The sequence below is a fragment of the Gobio gobio genome (genome assembly GCF_949357685.1).
Source record: "Gobio gobio genome assembly, chromosome: 24".
In the NCBI taxonomy this organism is placed as follows: domain Eukaryota; kingdom Metazoa; phylum Chordata; class Actinopteri; order Cypriniformes; family Gobionidae; genus Gobio; species Gobio gobio.
The window spans coordinates 15,151,325-15,174,963 of NC_137120.1; the positions used below are offsets into that span (position 1 = coordinate 15,151,325).

At 37.2% G+C, this 23,639-nt stretch overlaps 1 protein-coding gene across 1 annotated transcript; it reads left to right on the forward strand.

Annotated features, from left to right (window-relative positions):
- The first annotated feature begins 311 nt into the window (after positions 1–311).
- On the forward strand, positions 312–21,668 carry rnf13 (ring finger protein 13). Its single transcript, XM_079808250.1, has 10 exons — positions 312–528; positions 1,744–1,880; positions 1,978–2,058; positions 6,280–6,405; positions 8,896–8,983; positions 11,496–11,586; positions 11,861–11,966; positions 12,050–12,143; positions 17,368–17,448; positions 20,344–21,668. The coding sequence occupies exons 2-10, from the start codon at positions 1,767–1,769 to the stop codon at positions 20,685–20,687; spliced, it is 1,125 nt and encodes a 374-aa protein (XP_079664376.1). The 5' UTR covers positions 312–528; positions 1,744–1,766; the 3' UTR covers positions 20,688–21,668.
- Positions 21,669–23,639: the final 1,971 nt, after the last annotated feature.

A 23,639-nucleotide genomic window follows, 5' to 3' on the forward strand; every position in this document is an offset into this window, starting at 1 on the left:
TGTACGCTCAATGGCTAGAGAATACCCATAATGCACTATGAAGGTTGTGCTGAATGAAATCCCACGTGTCACCAGAAGATGGCGCCCACAGCTGAATCATCCATCCATTTTCATAACCACTAGTCCAATGTGGCCACAGCGTAATATCACACAGGCATAAATTCCTTTTTTATTGATTACTAAACTGTTTAATTAAGGTACATAGTTTCCATAGCATCCCAATGTGCATACTATCCGCCCTAAATAGTATTGAATATTACTAATCTCTAGTTGATCCAGGGTCAGCGCGCTAGAGGGCGCTGTGTGTGATTGAGTCAGGAGGAGCTGATCCCGCTAGAGGGCGCTGTGTGTGTGTGTTCAGCAGGAGAGCGCGTGAGTGAGTGTGTGTTTGGCTCACTGTTGACATTCTGTCTGGCCTGCCAACCATATGAGCTCGTACGAGCAGTTTGAAGCCTATAATTTCACTCAACTGTAATGTCATTGGTGTTTATTATATACCAGGACCAAAGCACGCAATCTAATGTAATGGTAAGTCGCTGATTCATCCTGTAGTTCTGTTGTTTTAAATATATCTTTGCTGATAGAGGTACAGTCACGTCGTTTGGATGATTTGCAGCTCTCTGTGATCATTTCTCATTTTATCCTGTAAGTGAACATCGATATGTTTTATAATGGCATGCTCGCGTGCAGACTTTGGTAATGTTATGTAGACGCAGAGCAGTTCGTTAAGCTAAGCGTGTTAGCCAGCGTGCTAATACCAATGTGATTTGCGACATTACAAGTCAGTTTGAGTTAAAAATATGCAGATGGCAGTTTAATACTGTATATGTAACCATTTTAAATGGTGGACTGTTTATTTTTTGCAGCCCGTTGTTTGTACAATATGCTGTTAAGAGTATGAAATGGACGTGTTTGCGTGGTCAGATGAGTAAATTAGATATTTTACAACTATAAAAAGGGATAAGCATTTAGATGGATGCCTTAAAATGGTTTAAATAAGTAGTTTTTTTTCTCCAAAAGTCTGTTTATAAACTGTAGTCAAACTTTACAAGGAACTGTATTTTAATACTAAATATAATGGATTAATAAAATGTATAGGTACTAAAGAACAACTATAGATGACGTTTAAGCTGTTTTGCCCCGCCCCTGGCCAACTCATTATTTTTTTTAACTTGTATTATTCGTTTATCATTAGTTTTAACACAGTTTAGTACATTGAAAATTGCTACTTTAGCTGTTTTTCTTCAGCAATAAATGGGTTATGAGTACGTGGGCATGGTCTACTTAATGTGGGTGTGGTTTACTAAATACAGGCGTGGTTTATTAAAAGTAGGCGTGATTTACTAAATGTGGGCGTTGCCTACCTGTGTTTTTTTACTTCAACAAACGGTATTACAAAAATATTGTTTTATTTTTTGATTGTTCGTGCTAATTCAGCCTTAAATTCAGACCATTGTTGATCAATAAATATTGACACGATCAATGTTTGGCTGGTTATCATGATGGTCCCATTAGCCCTGTAGCTGCATATTTGCAAGCTGAAAGCAAATTGCTAGTGCCTCATTATATTATAAAGATTATTTCATCAGTGCCCACTTTTTCAGAGGGCTCTTAAAAGTGTACACAATACTGGATTTTTTCCATCTGCTTCCTTTGAGCGGACAAACAGGGTTGAATTGGCCCTCAGAAGCAGGAAATGGCTTTGAAGGGAACTTCCTGTTGACGTTTTTTCTGTATTTGCAGGTGTAATTGAAGCAGATCTTAAGATGCTGCTCTCTTTGGGGATGCTGATGCTCTCTGCCACACAGATTTACACCATTTTCACGGTTCAGATATTTGCCTTCCTCAATCTCCTGCCCGTGGAGGCTGATATATCGGCTGTGAGTTTCTAACACCTGACCTGCAACAGTAAATGCATATGCAACTTTTAAACACATGGTTGTGGGACAGTAATTTATGGTTGTGGTTGTTTTTCAGTATTCATTTGACAATAAAACGGAGAACTTTGATGACCTACCAGCTCGATTTGGCTACCGGCTGCCCAGTGAAGGACTGAAGGTGAGTTTGTTGTGGAATAAATTACACGTTACTATATATTCACATAGAAAACATCTGTTTTACATCGGAGTAATATTTCACTGTTTTTATTGTATTTTTGATCAAATTAATGCAGCGTTGGTGAGCAGAAGAGACTCCTTCAAACAATAAAACCCGACACCAAACTTTTGAATGTTAGTGTATGTAAAATCTGTGCAATATTTGTTTAGAATAATCAGACGAATGAGTGCTTCATCAGGTGTGTGTATGAAGTTCACACTATAAGTGGTCATGACAGCCAGATGTGCACGGCAGGAGAATTGATGCATACGCCAGGTGTTCCAGATTGGTTACCCGCACTCTGACACTGGAAAAGGGGCTAGCCTTTAAAAATAGCTCGTTTGACCTGACCCCTGGACCTCAGCGTTGGTGACCGAGGCGAGTTCAGTGAGTCTGGTAGCAGCACTGACCCTGTTCCATGTGATGAGTGGAGATGATTGACCCAGAACTGCTGCACTCATGCGCTAATGTGAAACCGTACTCTCATCTGCAGAGCTGATGACCTCAAAGCAGAAAAACCATTGGAGATGTTAATGTGCATACCTTCTTATTTCTGAAAGCGGTTGCCTGAATGACAGATCTTAAGGAAACACTATAATAAGACACCAGACGTCGATGAGACGTGTTGTAGAGCGCCCCCATTATGCTTTTTCGGATATAACCTTTCATGTAGTGTGTAGTAGAGCTGCTTGTGAATATAATAGGTCTGCAAAGTTTTAAAGATCAAAGTGCAGATAAATGGAGTTATTCTCTCCAAAAGAGGAAACCGATTCTGAACTGCCTGAAATTAGTCAGAATAGAGTAGACCAATCACAACAGACTGGGCCATCTGGCCAATCAGAGCAGAGTAGACCAATCACAACAGACTGGGCCATCTGACCAATCAGAGCAGAGTAGACCAATCACAACAGACTGGGCCATCTGACCAATCAGAGCAGAGTAGACCAATCACAACAGACTGGGCCATCTGACCAATCAGAGCAGAGTAGACCAATCACAACAGACTGGGTCATCTGACCAATCAGAGCAGAGTTGACCAATCATAACAGACTGGGTCATCTGACCAATCCGAGTAGAGTGGACCAATCATAACAGACTGGGTCATCTGACCAATCAGAGCATAATCAACATTGTAAGTTACACAAAACTTGTCCAGTTGATTGAAGATCTTGAGGCTCATTTTCTGTTCCTGATCCACTGACACTCACTCATGATGTGCTGGTGAAACATTACTTCACATCTGAGTCACTTCCTCATTCAGAGGTTTCTCCATCTGTCAGCTCAAGCAAAAGTGATTTGTAGAGGTCAGCAGCCAGATTTTTCATTTGAGTTCCTAGGCAACAGCGCTGACCTTTGTCCTGTTCCTCTGGACGCAGTGTAATGCACTTATCTTCATCTGTTCTGCTCAGCACTGTGCTGGGAGTTAATCCGGCTCAGGCTGGCCTGTGTTGTGGAACATGGCAGCCCATCTGAGAGTCATGATCAAACCTGAGCCGAGGCACCGCAGCGGCTGGAGCAGGAAGGAGGGTTAACCACTTCCTGAAACTGGGGCTACAGTTGCTTTCATGTGTGCATCGTGATTGGCTCTGAATATATTATTGCCTCTGAGGGCCCCTGGTCCCAGATCAGCAGCTTTAGGGTCCAGCACAGAAATACCTGTTTAATTTAAATATACCTGAATTAAAATAAAATGCAAATATAAACTTTGAAATGTTCCAAAACCAAGACTGAAATAAATTAAAGCTAAATAGAAATATTAAAAAAATAATTAAAAACCAAAGCGTAACAAAATTAATAATTCATAGCATCCTCTGTAGAAAAGCACCCATTTTACAATTAATCAAAATATTAATTAAACAGTTAAATTAATTATTTATTATAATTATTTAATGATAGCATAATTAACTTACCATAATACCATAATTATAATTATCTTGTTGTGATTGGTCTACTCTGCTCTGATTGGTCAGATGACCCAGTCTGCTGTGATTGGTCTACTCTACTCTGATTGGTCAGATGACCCAGTCTGCTGTGATTGGTCTACTCTACTCTGATTGGTCAGATGACCCAGTCTGCTGTGATTGGTCCACTCTACTCTGATTGGTCAGATGACCCAGTCTGCTGTGATTGGTCCACTCTACTCTGATTGGTCAGATGACCCAGTCTGCTGTGATTGGTCCACTCTACTCTGATTGGTCAGATGACCCAGTCTGCTGTGATTGGTCCACTCTACTCTGATTGGTCAGATGACCCAGTCTGCTGTGATTGGTCCACTCTACTCTGATTGGTCAGATGACCCAGTCTGCTGTGATTGGTCCACTCTACTCTGATTGGTCAGATGACCCAGTCTGCTGTGATTGGTCCACTCTACTCTGATTGGTCAGTTGACCCGGTCTGCTGTGATTGGTCTACTCCGCTCTGATTGGTCAGATGACCCAGTCTGCTGTGATTGGTCCACTCTACTCTGATTGGTCAGTTGACCCGGTCTGCTGTGATTGGTCTACTCCGCTCTGATTGGTCAGATGACCCAGTCTGCTGTGATTGGTCTGCTCTGCTCTGATTGGTCAGATGACCCAGTCTGCTGTGATTGGTCTGCTCTGCTCTGATTGGTCAGATGACCCAGTCTGCTGTGATTGGTCCACTCTACTCTGATTGGTCAGATGACCCAGTCTGCTGCGATTGGTCTACTCTACTCTGATTGGTCAGATGACCCAGTCTGCTGTGATTGGTCTGCTCTACTCTGATTGGTCAGATGACCCAGTCTGCTGTGATTGGTCCACTCTACTCTGATTGGTCAGATGACCCAGTCTGCTGTGATTGGTCCACTCTACTCTGATTGGTCAGATGACCCAGTCTGCTGTGATTGGTCCACTCTACTCTGATTGGTCAGATGACCCAGTCTGCTGTGATTGGTCTGCTGTGCTCTGATTGGTAACAATAAATGGCTGATATTAAAATATACTATTTTGTCTGAATAAAAAAATCAACCCTAAAATCAAATGTTTTAAACAGTTTATAATCATTTATTAAATATTTCATGAAATTGTTTAATAAAAACAATTATGTTATGGCTAGTTATTAATTCTATATAATATTACATTTATATAGCACAAGTGAATTTAGACATTACAACAAGCATAAGCATACAAGTTAAAGCATGAAAAATGTATCTTTCATTATTTAATATAATTCATTATTTGATATTATGCTTTAAATAATACGTGTTTAATATAATTATTCATTAATAACAATAACTGTACTATTTTGTCTAAAAAACCCACAAAAATAAAACATTCAAAGCAAAGTTTTAAACACGTGGATGTAATCATCACAGCATTAAAATACAAAGGATGAAATATTTTATATAATTTTTTTAAATTTAATACCAATTACTTTTATTTAAAATGTATTTAATTATAAAAACAGTTTTAGGAGATTATTAAAATTTCATACTATTTTGTCTAATTAAGATAAAAATAAAACATTAAAATCTAATGTTTTAAACTAGTTTAGGCATCACAGCAATGTAATGCATGAAAATAGATATTCATTTTATTAATACTTATTTAATACAATCATTTAATAATAATAATGATGTTAAAATTAACACTTTATTGTCTAAACAAACAAATCATAAAAATCAAACGTTTTAAACAAGTGATTTTAAGCATCACAAGTTACAACAATAAAAATGTAACTTTTAAAAATATATATAATTATGTATTAATAACGATTGTGTTATGGCTGATTATTAAAATTCCATATTCTGTCTAAATAAACTTAAGTAATTATAATGTACATATGAAAAAATTAAGATTTAGAGATTTACATTTATTAAATTAATATATATATTTTTTTACACAAATAAGGTGTTTTTCTGTTAGATGAGAGAATGTGCATGAAACTGAAGGAAGAAAGGATGATATGTTGTGTGTTTAATGCTCTGGTCATGTGGTGTTTTCCTTTGATTGGGAGTGTTAGTGTCGCCCTCAGTGCTCAGTCATGTGCTGGCCTCATGGCTCAATAACCCGTTCCTCAAACACAGGAAGTGCCGTGACACTGGCGGAAGCTCTTCTCCATGAGGCTGGTAGTGTGTCAGACATTGTTACCGTGTGTCTGGCTCAGCAGAGGGTGCTGTTGGGATCTTGTGTCCGCCTGAGCTGATGTTTGTCGTGTCCGCAGGGCTTCCTGATCGGTGCGCGTCCTGAGAATGCCTGCGTGCCGATCGACCCTCCACCCCTGAGGGACAACCTCTCCAGTGCCTTCATCGTGCTCATCAAGCGCTTCGACTGCAACTTTGACATCAAGGTTTGAGGATCACACACACCTCATCATTCCCTCACAGAGAGCCAGAGAAACACTCCCAGATCTGTAGTAGTGTAACATGAAGTCATCCACGCAGATCATCTCATGGGTTACATTGTTACGGTGGAATGAGATATTTAAGTACTGAGAAATATTAGGGCTTGGTTTAGTTTTTATTATAGTAACTACATGTAACACATAACAATGACACTGTAAAATAAAGTGTTTCCTAATATTTATGGTAACACTTTACAATAATGTCCCGTTAGTTAATGCATTTACTTAAACTGAAATAAAAACACAACAAGATAAAACTTAAGGCAATTCAATTTATCATTATTTTTGTAAATTATAAATAAAATATGTTATAAATTATATAATTTGTTCATAAATGATAGTATTCATAAATCATTAATTCATTAATTAATTGTATATATATATATATATATATATATATATATATATATATATATATATATATATATATATAAATTAAAACTTTACATTTTACAATGTTGATGTTTTTATACAGTTACACACATTTTTTTGGTTAAATGCATTCTTATAATTTATATATATATATATATATATATATATATACATTTTAATAATTATATCTTTTTATGAATTAAAATGTTTAAATGCTGTGTTTGTTATAATTATATATCTGTAATATTTTTTTAAATAAATTATAAATTATTTATTATAAATTATAAAATGTTTAACAAAATGACTAAAACATCTAAATATTAATTTATATATTTTTTGTAAATTATAAAGAACATTTTTGTTTATACAATTATACATTTTTATTTTTGTAGTTAAATGCATTTTTATAATTGTTATATATATATATATATATATATATATATATATATATATATATATATATATATATATATATATATATATATATATATATATATATATATATATATATATATATATATATATATATATATATATAAATACATTTTATTAATTATATGTTTTATGAATTAAAATGTTTAAATGCTGTGTTTGTCTTCAATAAATTATTAGATTTTTTATAAATGTTTAAAAAAATTACTAAAACTGAAATAAAATTCAAAATATTAATTTATACATTTTATGTAAATTATAAATAAAATATATTATAAATTATATAAGTTGTTCATAAATGATGGTATTAATTAATTCATTAATCATAAATTATTTTTTATAAATTAATTGTTTTAATAAATTAACTTTTTACACTTTGCACTTTTTTAATACAGTTATACATTTTTATATGCATTTTTATAATTTATATATATATATATATATATTTTTTTTTTAAATAATTTATAAATAGTTTATTATAAATTATAAAATGTTTAACAAAATGACTAAAACTTAAGCCAATTCAAAATATTAATTTATAATATTTTTGTAAATTATAAAAAATATATATATATTATAAAATAATATTATTAATTAATTAATTATACATTATTTTTTAGAATTTCTCATTTTACAATGTAGATTTTCTTTTGTAGTTTTAAATTTTTATTTTTGTAGTTAAATACATTTTTATTATTTTTATATATATATAAATACATTTTATTAATTATATCTTTTTATGAATTAAAATGTTTAAATGCTGTGTTTGTTATAATCATATTTCTTTGATCAATTTTAAATAATCTATTATAAATGATAAACTGTCTAAATACATTTTTTTTAAAAGCCTTTTTTTTAATCAATTATAGCTTTTTGTTATAATGTATAACTTGTATTAAAAATGTCCTACTACTGCTACTAAAAATACAAACAAGGGTAACAAAGAAACGTCTCTGTCCAAGTACGCAAATGCTCTGCTAAATGCAAAACTGCCCGCGCTCTTCAAGACGTGCTTCAGTGCGCACGTGTGTCACGCTGCTGGCAAATCATATGCAAAGACGTCAAGAGGTTAGTGTTCACCTGCAGGACTTCCTGTCGCACAATAAACCGCTGGACAAAGTTAATCATCTATAGCGCTGGGGAGTTTGTGCACCTTTTTAAGGATGGTGGAATAATAAAGTATAAAAAGCATAGAAGTTCTGCAGTATTTTAATATTGTTCTAATTCAATCCATTCAAATAGTTTGTCATTATATCTGTGACCTTCACGTGGCATGGGTGTGTGTTTTTATGTCAAAGGAATGTCTTGATCGCTCTTATCTCTGTCTGCAAACATTCACTGATCACTAATCACACACAGACTTTATCAAACACAATAATACCACGCTGGAATATATCTTCAAGAGATTTAGGTTGGGTTAAAATTGACAGTCTGACCTTGTAAGTCTCAGTTCTGCCAGGAGTGGCCGCTGTGTGAGGCTCACAAAACCTTAATCGAGACAAGAAAACACTGACACAAATGCTCTTGTGTGATCGTCAAGCCATACATGTGTCATACAAGACCATGTGTGTGTGTGTGTGTGTGTGTGTGTGTGTGTCTGAACACAATGCCTCTGTCCTCGTCCTTCTTCAGGTCCTCCACGCGCAGAAGGCCGGCTACAAGGCGGCGATTGTCCACAATGTGGACTCCGATGACTTAATCAGCATGGGATCCAATGATCGTAAGTTCTGCACACGGATGCATGAAGCATGCAGCGGAGACATGCGCTCATGTGTTCTGCTGTGGGACAATGCTGCGATTCACAGGCCGCTGCTAATAACCAGAGCTGTATTTATGTATTCTGACCGGGGCGTGATGCCGCTCAACTGGGAATGTTATGTCAGGACCAACCTTCAGCGTTCTTAAAGGAACACGCCGACTTTTGGACGTTTAGCTTATTCTGGGGGAGAGTTAGATAAGTCCATGCATACCATTCTCATCTCTGTGCGTGCCGTAACTCTGTCTGACGCACCCACCGCTAGCCTAGCTTAGCACAAAGACTGGAGGTAAACGGCTCCAGCTAGCCTACTGCTCAATAAGTGACAAAATAACGCCAACATTTTCCTATTTGCATGTTGTGATGTGTATAGTTACATCGTGTACTATTTTAAAGGAACAGTGCATCATTTACTCACCATAATCCTGTCAACTTTGGACCCCATTGACGTTCATTATATCAACTAAAACATTCTGCAAAATATCTAGTGTTACTGAAATATCTGAAACGGTTCCAATACTCATTTTCCGCCATAGTAATACACCGACACAGTTGCCCTTTCTCGCTCTCATCTCTCTGACGGTGAATTGACACACACCCGCCTCCTGTCACTCACTCCTTTCATTCGTTCTGGTTGAATAATGTTACACAGCCTGACGTTCAGCACGGGTTTGCGGTTATTGTGCTTCATTTTATCAATTTGTGCAGGTTTCGCACTCTTACCAAAAGTGGACCTCTGATCTATGCAAGTGGCGCACACATAAAGCCACCTCTCAAACAGCTTGCGAGTACCTAATTGAGATTTTTCTTGGCTTATTGCGCTTAAACGGTCAAATACAAACAAAATGATGCCCATCTTGTCGTTGGCGAGTACTCAGGTAAAAACAGTCGAAAATAGTTTAGAAAACGCATGTGTATCAGTATATTGGATCTGTGCATAAACTCTTAAAGTGATAGTAGCCTAATAAACCTGTTGCTGTCTGTCATGTTCATCAAAGAACAAAAGAAAAAGGGAAAATCACTTGCTGCTCTTGACTAAATATATTTAATAATTTTAATTGTAAGCATTAAACTGTATTTAATTTTAACAGTGAAGAATATCCAGTTATTTTACATTTGATCACTTTAATTTCTCTAGTGTTTTTTACCTGAATACTGTTAGACCCACTGAAAAACTTAAAGCTGTGTCTTATTTAATTTGCATTTTTAGTCTGTTTTGTTTATTTCTTATTTTATTCAGGGTTTCCACGGGTCCTTGAAAGTTTGTGAATCTTAAAAAAAAAAATGTCAAGGCCCTGGAAAGTTTGTGAAAATAAACACACATAGAGGCTGGTCCTTGAAAGTGCTTGAATTTATTTTGTGCAAGTAGTTTTCTGGAAAAAATTCCATATTATTCCCTCCAGTCCGCTAATGTTATTTCTCCTACATTTCGTGGCCTATGCATACTAGCTTGCTTGATTTACGATAGTTACGCGCATTTACGTGTTACACCAAACACAAATATGTTCAGTCAATGACTGTATATTGTGTTCAATAAACATAAAACATTTGTGATAATCTGTTGCCCAAATATTTTATTTAATCTAATGCTGAATTGCTTTGCTTGTTAAGATCCCATGTAAACCCATGAGACAAGAAAAACTTAAAAAGCATATTCATATATCTTCAAACTTCTGGTTACATGAGCCTAAGCTCTTTTCAATCAAATCCATGCAAAAGTTAATATCAGATCATTTCAGAATACAGTATAGGATGTACCGAATATTCTTCAGTTTTATGCAAAACAGAAATACGACAAATAGAATATCAGATCTGTCATATGGCCAAAAATAAATGCAAAAAAATGCTTTTTTGCATAGTTTGACACATGAAAACTATAACAATGTATCGTACAAGGTAACACGATGTAACCTTGCTGTCACTTGAAATGTGTCCCCACATTAAATCCTTGAGTTAGCCAAGGTGTGGGAACCCTGATTATTACTTTTCTTTAGTTCAGAGTTTCAAAAAAAGCCTCCCCGTGCTGTGTTTAAACTATTGCAACAACATTACCCAAATTATCAAACAAATTATGAGATAATAAAACAAATATATATATATATATATATATATATATATGGCAGTTTTCCCTGTGGTATCAAAAATGGTATTGAATATCAATATTTTTCAAGGTATCGTATGAAAGTAAAAAATTCCAGTATTGTGACAACACTAATGTAATTATATTTCAATGAGCCCAACTCTCCACAGATTTAACAGCATTTTATTGATAAGAATGGAGTGTAGGATCGATAGACAGGTGGAGCTGGGGAGGAGGAAGGACAAAGACAATTCTCATTTGTTTGTTTATTTATGTGAAATGATTATCCCTTTAAAGTGTAGATCAAATCAAAACCGACTTCTTTTAAAATGTTAAAACACACTCATAACAGTCATTTCATAAGGGTTTGTTTACAGAATGTTTGTGTTTTTGCAGTGGATATTCTGAAACAGATCGACATTCCCTCAGTGTTTATTGGTGAAGAAGCGGCCAACTCTCTGAAAGAGGATTACATCTATGAGAAAGGGTGAGGGACTGAACACTGCACTGTTCCGAACACAAACATCTGCTCCGGGGGCACTCCTCCAGTCATATGACATGAGGAAAGTCTGGAAATATAACATATTACCAAACTGTTTTCCCACATTAAACTTTAGGCTGTATTCTCTGAAAAAAATGACTCCGTAAACAACTAAAAGGTCGACACATATAAAGTGATCAACAGGAGCAAGTTCTTCTTTATAGACCTGTTGTTTAAAAGCAGTATCACACACACTCAGAGTCTTGCTTTGTGTTTTTAGTGGTCATGTGATTCTCATGCCGGACTTCAGTTTGCCTCTGGAATATTACCTGATCCCGTTCCTCATCATCGTTGGAATCTGCCTCATCCTCATTGTAGTTTTCATGGTGAGGCAGTATTGTGTGTAACACAGACAAAATATGAGAATATATTAGTTTGGACTGACACGTTTAAATCCTTTTAATGTCAGATCACAAAGTTCGTACAGGACAGACATAGAGCCCGGAGAAGTCGCTTACGCAAGGACCAGCTGAAGAAACTCCCCATTCACAAGTTTAAGAAAGGTAAGACATGTGATCATACACTGAGCATGCATTGTGGTTCAGGGTTCACGTACATAAAATCCCTCATACAAAAAATACAGGACTGACTACCGTATTCTGCTGCTGTGTGAACGTGACCCATGTGACACTGAAGACTGGAGTAATGATGCTGGAAATCACACTTTACTATATATTCACATAGAAAACAGCTGATTTACATTGAAATAATATTATTCAATATAATAGTTATATTGTTTGATTGACAGCTCCAGCATCTATATATTTCTGTACATGAATCATATCATAACACTCAGGGGGGGTCAATCTCATGTCAATCTTGAGTACCTATAGAGTAGTACTGCATCCTTCATATCTCCGAAAAGTCTTTAGTTTTGTTTTATTTATAAAAGAAAGATAGGCTGTACTGAGTCTTTCCGAAAAAAACCGAGTGGATGGAGGTGTATCGTGTGGGCGGAGCTAAAGAATCACGAGTGCACGCAGCTATTGCGTTGAGAGCGTCTGAAAGCTGTGACATCCTTAAACGTGGAGAAAAACATTATTCTAAATAAACCATGGAGATCAATCAGATTTAGCCATACATATATGATCCAGAATCAGATCTAGAGGCTAAAATTGAACAGAAGAAGCAGCAACGACGACTACAGCAGGACGTCTCTATGGTATGTAACTTACTGTAACTGTATATACTTGCTTAGCGGCTTGTCATGCACGAGTTTTACAACATTTGTGTGTTTACTCGTGGTTTATGAGGACGTGATTTGGTTTATGGACTATTATATGTGATTTAATGTTAGCAGTAGCAAGCGTAACGGTTTTGCACGTCAGACTAGTGCGTGTTTACATAGAAAAACAATGGAATAGTAGCGTATTTGAATGAACAAGTCGATAGTTCATAACACACAGACATTTGAAGCAGTTTTACTCACCGCCTGCTTCCAACACATGACCGTGAACCTTAATCGCTGGGACTGCTCCATTTTTCAGCATTAGACGAGCTACAAATCCGGAGTTGAACCCGGCCTTGTTTATAAAACGATCGTCGCCGAAATACAGGAACAAACAAAAACACTTGCATAACTCCGTTGCTGCTCCAGAAAAACAAACCCCATCCACTGTTCCATTAACGCTGGGTTCTTTGGGAAGCTGTACAGCAGGGGTCTCCTCACTCAGTCCTGGAGGGCCGCTGTCCTGCAGAGTTTAGCTCCAACCCCAATTAAACACACCTGAACCAGCTAATCAATGTCTAACTAGGGCCTTGTAAGACACTGATTAGCAGGTTCAGGTGTGTTTATTTGAGGTTGGAGCTAAACTCTGCAGGACAGCGGCCCTCCAGGACCGAGTGTGGAGACCCCTGCTGTACAGGGTTGTCTTGCCCTGACAACCAAAAACACACTTCTTTGGTGACATTGTTGATGTCGTGAAGTCCTGCGACTGCAGCGCAGCCGAGCAAAGCGCTTTGATGGGCGTACTGCTTTCGCTCTCTCGCTCTGGTCTACGGGTGCGTGCACGCCCTTCCGGGAGAAGTGCCCTTAGGACCGGTATAAGGAAATTCCGCCCCATTTGACGTCACATAGGCCCATACTCGTAAAAAAAACTTTCCGAAACTTGTGAGAAACCGGAAGGAGTATTTTTGGCACAGAAATACTCCATCAAACGTCCATTTTTGAAACTTTGTCCATGTTTAGCATGGGAATCCAAGTATTTAACAGTGTAAAAACCTCAGTATGCATGAAACAGCATTTCACCCCCCCTTTAAACGCCGGCGATAAACGCGCAAAAATCGTCCCGATGTGAACAGGCCTTTATAGTATGATAATCTCCTGTCAAAAGCTCAAGGAAAATCTGATTTCTAAGTTCATGATGGTCTGGTTGGTGTGTTGTTGGAAAATGCAGTGTTTTTAAGTTATTTCACTTATTGCTTATATTTAAAGGGTTAGTTCACCCAAAAATGTAAATTCTGTTATTAAATAGTTGAGTTTTACCATTTTTGAATCCATTCAGCCGATCTTTGTATCTGGCGTTAGCACTTTTAGCATAGCTTAGCATTCATCATTGATTCTAATCAGTCCATTAGCATCTCATTCAAAAAATGACCAAAGAAATTTTTTAATATTTTTCCTATTTAAAACTTGACTCTTCTACAGTTACATCGTGTGCTAAGACCAACTGAAAATGAAAAGTTGCGATTTTCTACACCTATATGGCTAGGAACTACTTTCTCATTCCTGCGTAATAGTCGCGGATCTTCGCGGCTGTACCATGGCTGCAGCGGCGCAATGATTCGTTGGTATTCTGTGAAACATGGTGGTAGTATACACCTTTGACTTACTATCACAGCCCTTTACAACACACAGAACCATGGCTAAACACACAGGTAAATCCACAACACAATTTGTCGGCTGCAAGCCTGAAACTCTCTCTGCAACTACACAAACTTAGTGCCGGTCACATTGAAAGTTACCTAGCTGGGGGCTACTTTCAGGCGCGGCATTCCATCATTGTGCTGCTGCAGCCATGGTACGGCCGCGAAGATCCGCGACTATTACGCAGGAATGAGAAAGTAGTTCCTAGCCATATAGGTGTAGAAAATCGCAACTTTTCATTTTCAGTTGGTCTTAGCACACAATGCAACTGTAGAAGAGTCAAGTTTTAAATAGGAAAAATGTTGAAAGTGTCTTTGGTCATTTTTTGAATGAGATGCTAATGGACTGATCAGAATCAATGATGTATGCTAAGCTATGCTAAAAGTGCTACCGCCGGATACAAAGATCGGCTGAATGGATTCAAAAACGGTAAAACTCAACTATTTAACTCTAGGGGACTTGTAAAATGAGGCGATTTTCAAAAAAAGTGGAGTGTTCCTTTAATTCCTCTCCCTCATGTCATTCCAAACCCATAAGACCTTTGTTCATCTTTGGAACACAAATGAAGATCTTTTTAATGAAATCCGAGAGCTCTCTGACCCCTCCATTGACAGCTACACAACTACCACTTTCAAGCCCCAGAAAGGCAGTAAAAACATCATCAAATTACCCATGTGACTCCAGTGGTTTAACCTCAATTTTATGAAATTGAGTGCCTTAAACACAATTTGCCACTTTATTTACAAAATATGAATCTCCGTTACGCATTAACAAAAGTACCTTGACACGCGAGTTGTGTTGCCGTCAGAGTTGCTGCAAGAACACGCATCCGAGATTACCACTTTATTAACAAAATATTAAATTGTGTTTAAGGCACTCGCGTAACTTCATAAAATTGAGGTTAAACCACTGGAGACACATGGGTTACTTTACTGATGTCTTAATGAAACTTGAGCCTCTTTATTTTGATGTTGCTGGCCATCAGCATTGTGTGTTTTCCATGCGGGACGGACAGCCTGGCATTGTGGACACGTGACGAATGTGGGTGAATGTGGAATTCCCCTCCCACGCTGGAGCTCTCGGCATCTCCACCTCCTCACAGTGAATCATCAAGCCATTTTACAACCAAATCAACACCAGGACCATTGACTGTGAGCCTGCATGAATGAGCTTCCTGTTCAGTCATAGTGCGGTCCTTATAAACACGTTCAGTTGAAATGTTGGGCCATTGTTTCTCCTGAAGGAGGTGTCAGACGTCACTTTCACTGTTCGGGTCAGGATTTAGGTTACAGCCACCTGTGTTGGCGGATCCTCTTTCAGATGAAAGGTGTGTGAGATTTCATGAGGCAGAAAGTGTCCGATACGCTTCAGATATTCAGTCATATCAGTGTGAAGGTCATGTGTTCCATCTCATCTATTTACCAGATGCCATGTGGATCATTTATCTACCACATTATACGTAAATGCCAACAGGACACATACTTAAAAGCCTTTATTTTCTTTATGCAAAATATATGGATATGAGTGAGCCAGCTTGTCTAAAACGAAGATGTTTTACTTTGGCTAATGATACATCCCCTCAAGTTTGCTAGATCAACCCGCTGACACATCTTACCCCATATCATTCTCAACACACGCACTAATTCCCTTCACACAGATAAAGCACAGCAAATGTGTGTGTGTGTTTCCACCGTCCTCTGCGCTGACTCGCAGGTTTTCTTCATCCGCCCGCTGTGCTGATTCATCGGTTCTGCTGCCCGCTGCAGTCCCACTGAGCGAGTGTGTGTTTCCTGTCGTATGACCGTGCACACACACTCTACCAGCTCTCTGCAGTGACGGCGCAGTTCACTGCAATTTGCAATTCATTAATACACACTCATTTAACTACCGAATCTGTGGTATACGAAGCATTTGTGAATCTGGAGGAGAGTTTTACGCGCAATTACTCGGAATTTGCTCATATATTTATGAACGTTTCATGAATGAGGCCCAGTTACTCTTTTTAACGTCAAGCAAGTCACATAAGTAACAGTCGCGTGCCCAGTCTATTCTCTGCTATATGCGTTGACCTAAAACGTACACTTTTCACAATGTTGAAGTAGCCTATTAAAATCATTCAGATATTTGCGTGCCGTTGCGATATGCATATCGCGATATTTTGATATATTGTGCAGCCCTAATTAGGACATGGTAATGTTATGCCTGATCGGTGTGTAATGTTGGAAAAAACTAATTATACTATAATATATTGGATATGCCGCTGATGGCAAACTGCATTATGAAATGTCTTTCGAACAGTGTACTAGGTTTGATCCTAGAGCACAAACATTATCAGTTCTGAACGCATGAAGAATGTGCTCTGCGAGGTCATTCGCTTCAGAGTTGTGATGGTGGATTGGTGCCATGTAAACTCTTCCAAAGAACCTGAAGCTTTGAGCAGAAATGAAGCCGCTGGCGTCCTGTAGTGACGGATATAAGCGTGTCCATATACGGTCAGACGCGGCTGCTGGTGTAAACACTGACCGTCAGTGAAAACGCTGAGGAATGTCAGGGAGGGCAGGACAGATTCCTGAGACTGGAATGTTTTCCTTCATTCAGGGCAGCCAGTTTTTAAGCTGACGGAAATAAAAAAAGCCTTAAAATGATGACTTTCAAATATACTGCAATGTTGAGAGGCTAAAATCACTCGTTTGATCACTAGACATTGAGGAATAATAAAGATATCAGTAGCTGAACTCCATTCACTGAGTAGAAAGATGCCATTGGTCATATACTCTAAGTATACGTCTTGTTTCTACATTCATTTGGAGATTCAGTGTGAAAATATGTATATGAGATTTTTTTCTGTGGATGTGTTGTAGGTGACTCTTATGATGTGTGCGCGATCTGTCTGGACGAGTATGAGGAGGGCGAGAAGCTGCGGGTCCTGCCCTGCTCACACGGTGAGTGTCTCGCGCTTCACTTCAGCTGTGATGGATTTAAAGACAGATGTTCTGGATTCAGAGCAAGTTCAGCTCTATCTACAGTCTCGCTTGATTACCATAGAAAACTAAATTAAAATAGAAAAGCAAATACTTTTTTGTGGTAAAATCGATGTAGTTGCAGAATTTATAAAGAAATGCAATTAATTAAATTAAGGCATTGTGAAAACATTTAACTAATATATATATATATATATATACACATACATATATATACACATACATACATACACATACATACATACATACATACATACATATATACATACATACATACATACATACATACATACATACATACATACATACATACATACATACATACATACATACATACATACATACATACATACATACATACATACATACATACATACATACATACTCACACACACGCACAAATTACTATAATTATTATTTGGCTATATTATACTATAATAAATATATATATATATATATATATATATAAATCAACCAAAGGACATAAAATTGCCAAATAATAATTATAGTAATTTAAACACATATACATACACATACAATACTGGTGAAAAGTTTGGGAACATTACTATTTTTTATGTTTTTAAAAGAAGTCTCTTATGCTCATAAAGCCCGCATTTATTTGATCAAAATACATTAATATTGTGAAATATTAAATTTTAAAATAATAGTTTTCTATTTTAATATACTTTAAACTGTAATTTAATCCTGTGATCAAAGCTGAATTTTTAACATTACTAGAAATAAAATAAAATAAAATAGAAATATACACTACCGTTTAAAAGTTTGGGATCAGTATAATTTTTCTTTCTTTTTTTAAATACTTTCAGCAAAGATGTGTTAAATAGATCAAAATATAATATATAAAATATAAATTGTATATTCATTTTAATCAATGTTTTATCAACCAGTTGCCTGGATTAAATAAATAATAAGCAAATACAGCAGACAATGACATGGAGGTGCCGGCGCCGCGTGAACAACGTCTTAAATGAACAACTACTAGAAAAAAAGCTTTAGTTGGGCGCAGCCCTAGCTACTTATTTCAGATAGGCCTATATTTGAGCCAGCAAATGTCACAAAGGGCATTCTGGGTTGAGCGCTGAACAGAATGAGCTTCAGAAATGAAATGCCGTTTAACCCTTCACAGAGGAGCAGCGGACGGGCACGGAAGCGTACTAAACTAATATTATGATTAGGCTACTTTTATTATTAAATTAATATGCCCTGCAATATTTCACAGCGCATCAACGCATAACCAATGTGCTGCGATTAGTTTGAGCGTACTCCTCATTTCAAAAACAACTTGTTTAACATGCATCTCGATTTTTTTTCCACAATGGGCCACGAGTGAAATATTAAGAAAATAAATTGTATTAATCTCTCATCGTCTCTAAGAGATTATGCACCGTTAATGTAGCGTCAGATGGTATAAACTCGGGTCGTTTTTACTTTCAGTTTCTGTAGTGAATAATTGACTGGCGTTTGAGACTTCTTCACCGGCATAACTCTTGCGCAAAGTTTGCACTTGCGATATGATATCCACTGGCCCCCCTCATGGTTTAAGATGCAAATATTTTCAATATTGATGTGGCATTTTTCTTTATGGTCACGCAAAATGATGGACAGACAATGATTCACATTTCGAGCGCATCATTTAACGTGATAACAAAATTAAGTAGGCTAAATTATTAAATACAATAATTAGTAAATTATGAATTATTTAAAGACGGCCTGAAATCAAATTTTACAATTTGTATTTTTATATGTAATATTGTAGTGATTACTATAACTGATTTATCTGTGCACTTCAGTAATTAAAAAAAATGAATTTACCCTTATAATCTTTAATCAGATACGTTAACTTTCCCTCCCCCATCGAAACGACTTCTCTTCTCTCCCGGTCATGTGCTATGGCACGAGGCGTGGTTTTCGCCCGCGGTCTCATTTCTGCACCGCCTCTCAGAAACCTGTCACTGATCGTAGCAATATGGTGGTTAGGCGCATTTTTCTCGGTGTACACAATACCTTTTTCAGGAAGGACTTGAGGCAAAAAGAGATAAATATATGAGAAATAGAAGCTTTTTGTATGTAAAAATTACTCAATATAGTGTGACAAACAGCTTGTCATGACGGCTCGCACTTAGGAATGCAGCGTGTTTGAACGCGCTTACGGCACGCCCCCCCTTATAAGGGAGAGCTGAGAAAAAAGTTGTACAGAAATAAAGCCATAAAAGGCTTAAAATTAGTTAAATCTGCAGCATAAACCAGCTAATAGTGAGGAAATATGCTCAGTAATATATGTGGAAAAGATTTAGAGAGAAAATACATTTATTTAAGAGATAGATCGAGTTTTTCTCCACAACTGAGTGCAAACTGGCATTCAAATGTGCCTCCATTTCGTTAGCAACGCCCAACTTCCAACGATCCAATCAATTCCCGAAGGATGAAATCAAGCCTCGCCCTACATTTTTTCTAATTTCAGAAGCCGTTTCACCCGGATATACGTCACAATAAGGAGAAAAAGACGATCTCAACTTACGTTTCACGCCGACTTTAAATAAAAAGAAGGAAAATAAACAAATTACAAGCTAAATTAAACTGGTTTGCTTAATTTCTGTAAATACTTAAATACAAAAAAATAAATAAAACAAATTATTTAAATTTTTTAATCCATAAAATAAAGAACGGAGTATCACATTTCAACGCCAGGGTGAGTAAATGACTTCATTTTAGGGTAAACTGTCCCTTTAAGATACATTTAAAGTTAGTTGAATTGTTAAACGAGTTATGAATAAATGAAAAGGATTCTCATGTTTGTCAGTATCTCGCACTAACTCTCTCTACACCGATCATCAGCCTATCACTGCAAGTGTGTTGACCCGTGGCTGACCAAAACCAAGAAGACCTGTCCGGTGTGCAAGCAGAAGGTCGTGCCGTCTGACGGCGACTCCGACTCGGAGTCCGACTCCGGTGACGAGGAGAACGAAGTTTCGGAGAACACACCCCTGCTGCGATCTCTGGCCTCTACTAGCGCCCATTCCTTCGGCACCATGTCCGGCTCGCCGTCCCAGCACGACGTGGAGTCGTCGGACTACGACGAGCGCAGCGACACCAGCGACAGCGAGGAGGAGGTCACGGTGGAAACGGTCGTCGTGCAGCTGCAGCAGGGCCGTCCCGACGACATGGAGGCCGACGCGTAAACGCAGACTCTTCAGAGATTCCCATACATTTCACAATCACTCAGTTTATCAGTCAGAATTTAGCAAAGTTTGATACAAATCACGATTTCCCTTCTAAAGATGCTGCGAAATTTACTACGCACCAACCTCCGCAGATGAACGCCACCCCTGGGAATGTAATCCGTGCTTTCGGACTCATCCCATCGCAAACAACTGCATGTTTTATACGACGCAATGACACTTTATGATCCATACGTCGACAGGACGTCAGTTTTAGTTCGATCATTAACAGTGGAAGCGTTCTAATATCAGTCACTCACGAGATCTTAGTTTAACATCATTTATGTACTGTAAGTAGGAAATAAGTTGGTAAGGAGGAGTTGGAGGGATTAGTTTTTGATAACACAACGTGAACTGTTACTAATGTCTGATTGCCTTTTAATGTTGCTTTACTGTAAATATCTCTTTCTGCTCACCCTCGTTTATAAGTAGTCTATATTCATTTCTCTTCATGAATAAATTACTACACCTTTTGGTGGTTTGGTCTCAGTTTCTCATCCGTCATACAAACACGAGTGGACCTATACGGGGAAAAGTTTGTTTTACATTTTTATGTGCAAAAATGGTCCTCAGAGAAATGTTTTGTGCAATAAAACTTTATATTTTCCATTTTTGTGCTATAAACCCAACCACATTTTAGCTTATAACCATGTGTGAACCATTTTTGGTAGAATTTTCCTTAAAGTCTGTGTTGTTCATTACTGGATATCTAATGAAACAGATGTGTGTTGCTTAGGGGTGTAACGATTCGGTTCTGTTTGCTGTGGAGTCATGGTTCATGGCAGGGCATCAGTAATAACAACACTAGATTCACTTTTAACTTAATAATAACAACAGCAATAATTTAACTTGTTAACTTTATACATTGGCTTCTTGTTTTCTTTAGAGCAGTTAGCATACCGGAGTAAACTAAAATTAAATAAATAATTTGACCATTTACCATAATACAAAAAAAAACACATTTAATAAAAATTAAATCACACACGTAATGTCCCACTGTAGCCTATTTATTTTAAACACATTCATTGTATGAATATGACTGATACTGAAGAATAAACAGGCCTATAAGTTAAAGCAATTAAATAGTCGTTTTTGTTAATACAATTAAGTAGCCACCACACTAATTTGAAAATAAACAAAATAAAGTGGCATTTTGGGGTTATGGAAACAACAGTTACCATGGCGAATACACAATACGTCATTAATGAAACAAGAAAACTGCTCCAGATGAACATCAAGCCTGCATGCCTTCCCAGCTAACACCCGTCGAACCAGTTACGGGATTTATTGGTACTTTACTTTTATTTCATGACTTACGAATTGACAACGAAACGTTGCATGCTCATGAAGTGATATGGAGCGCGCGCGGCCGCATTTGAGCCGAGAGTGCGCTACGAGTGCGGCACAACGGCAGACAGGACATGAAAGCGGTTTTCTGAGGTGAGAATTTTTTTTTATTTCGTAACAAGCTACGAAAATTATGTTGCTGGGACTCCAAGGTAGCTTTTAGCCAACCTGACTAAATGGGGAAACTGGTTTGTCATTCCACCACGCAGCTTGAGCGATCACCCAAGTTACGTGACATGCACTTGAAGACAAAAGTTAGTGTAAATGTAGTAAATAATATAATATTTTGTAAAAACATAGCTATTATTAGTTGTTAAAAGTGTACTAATTACTATTTAATCAAATGTCAAGGAAGAAAAATAATTTGTGGCATGTGGTGACATGAGAGCTGGGCCGGGGCAGCAGGAAGCGGGCGCGTTAGGTTTGACATGAGAGTATTGCGGTTCGTACCGTGCAGGGCTCCAGACTGCGACCAAATGGTGGCATTTTGCGGCTAAAATTTGAGTGTGTGTGACTGAATTTTACATCCAGTTACACATGTGCGACCAGTAAATTTGCTTGCTGTCGGTACTGGAGAAATTTTGAAAATACACATACTATTTATACTTGATAGACGTTATATCTGTCAAATTCTATCTTTGCCAGCCGTTTCTATACGAGATAATATTAAACCATTTGTCCGTGATGCATTTTTGCTATTCGCAATCCAGAAGAGAGAGAAAGCGAGCGAGCGCTCTCTCACGTGGAGCTACAGCGAACACAACACCACCACAGTCACCTTAATGAGTGACGACGGCCAAGAGAACTAACGTTACACAAACGTTTAGTCTGCTTAAACTTTAGGGATGTACTGTGATATTAAATAATTTTATTTTCGATTTCGGCTTCCAATAATTATAAAAAGAAGAGATGAGGTAATACTATGCCTATAGCCGTGTTCCATCGAGCGCGACATCCTTTCCTTCACAGCCTTGCGCTGTCATTTCTCCCTAAACCTAAAGTCAGAATCAGTGATTGTTGTAAACTGCAGTCTCTACTGTTGCCAAACTGCGGGATGTGTTTGATAATAAAGAGCTATTAAATGCACAATAATCCGCTTCTGCATTCGGTCTTAAAGGGGCAGCGTCTAATAAACCTGCTGACGATTGAGCCATTAATTCGAAACTAACAAAAGGCAAAGGGAAAATATTCACATCTCTTGAATGAATAACTTAAGCTTTTATAAGCATTAATCGATCAATTTATACAGTGAAAACTATGCAGTGTTATTTTACATTTCATTACTTTATTAGATTTCTTTGTAGGTTTGTTCTTTCTAAGTAATATTAATGTTAGCAGACCTTCCGAATGCCTGCACACTGGTCCATTTACAAATAGATGTTTTATATTTTTGTTCAAACATTGCTGTTTCTTTTGCTATAGATATTTTACTTTTCAGATTATAAAGCCATGTTAATTATGTTCTTAATTATGTTTTTTTTTTTCATAAAAAAAAAAAAATACAGTATAATAAAAAGAACCGATAAGAATACCGCTAAAGTACCGGATCGATAAGCAGTATGGGTA

Coding starts and splice junctions, on each gene's coding strand:
- rnf13 (XM_079808250.1), top strand. CDS start 1,767: ATGCTGCTCTCTTTGGGGATGCTGATGCTCTCTGCCACACAGATTTAC. Junction 2,059..6,279: donor TGCCCAGTGAAGGACTGAAG/GTGAGTTTGTTG, acceptor TCGTGTCCGCAG/GGCTTCCTGATCGGTGCGCG. Junction 11,587..11,860: donor GATTACATCTATGAGAAAGG/GTGAGGGACTGA, acceptor TTGTGTTTTTAG/TGGTCATGTGATTCTCATGC.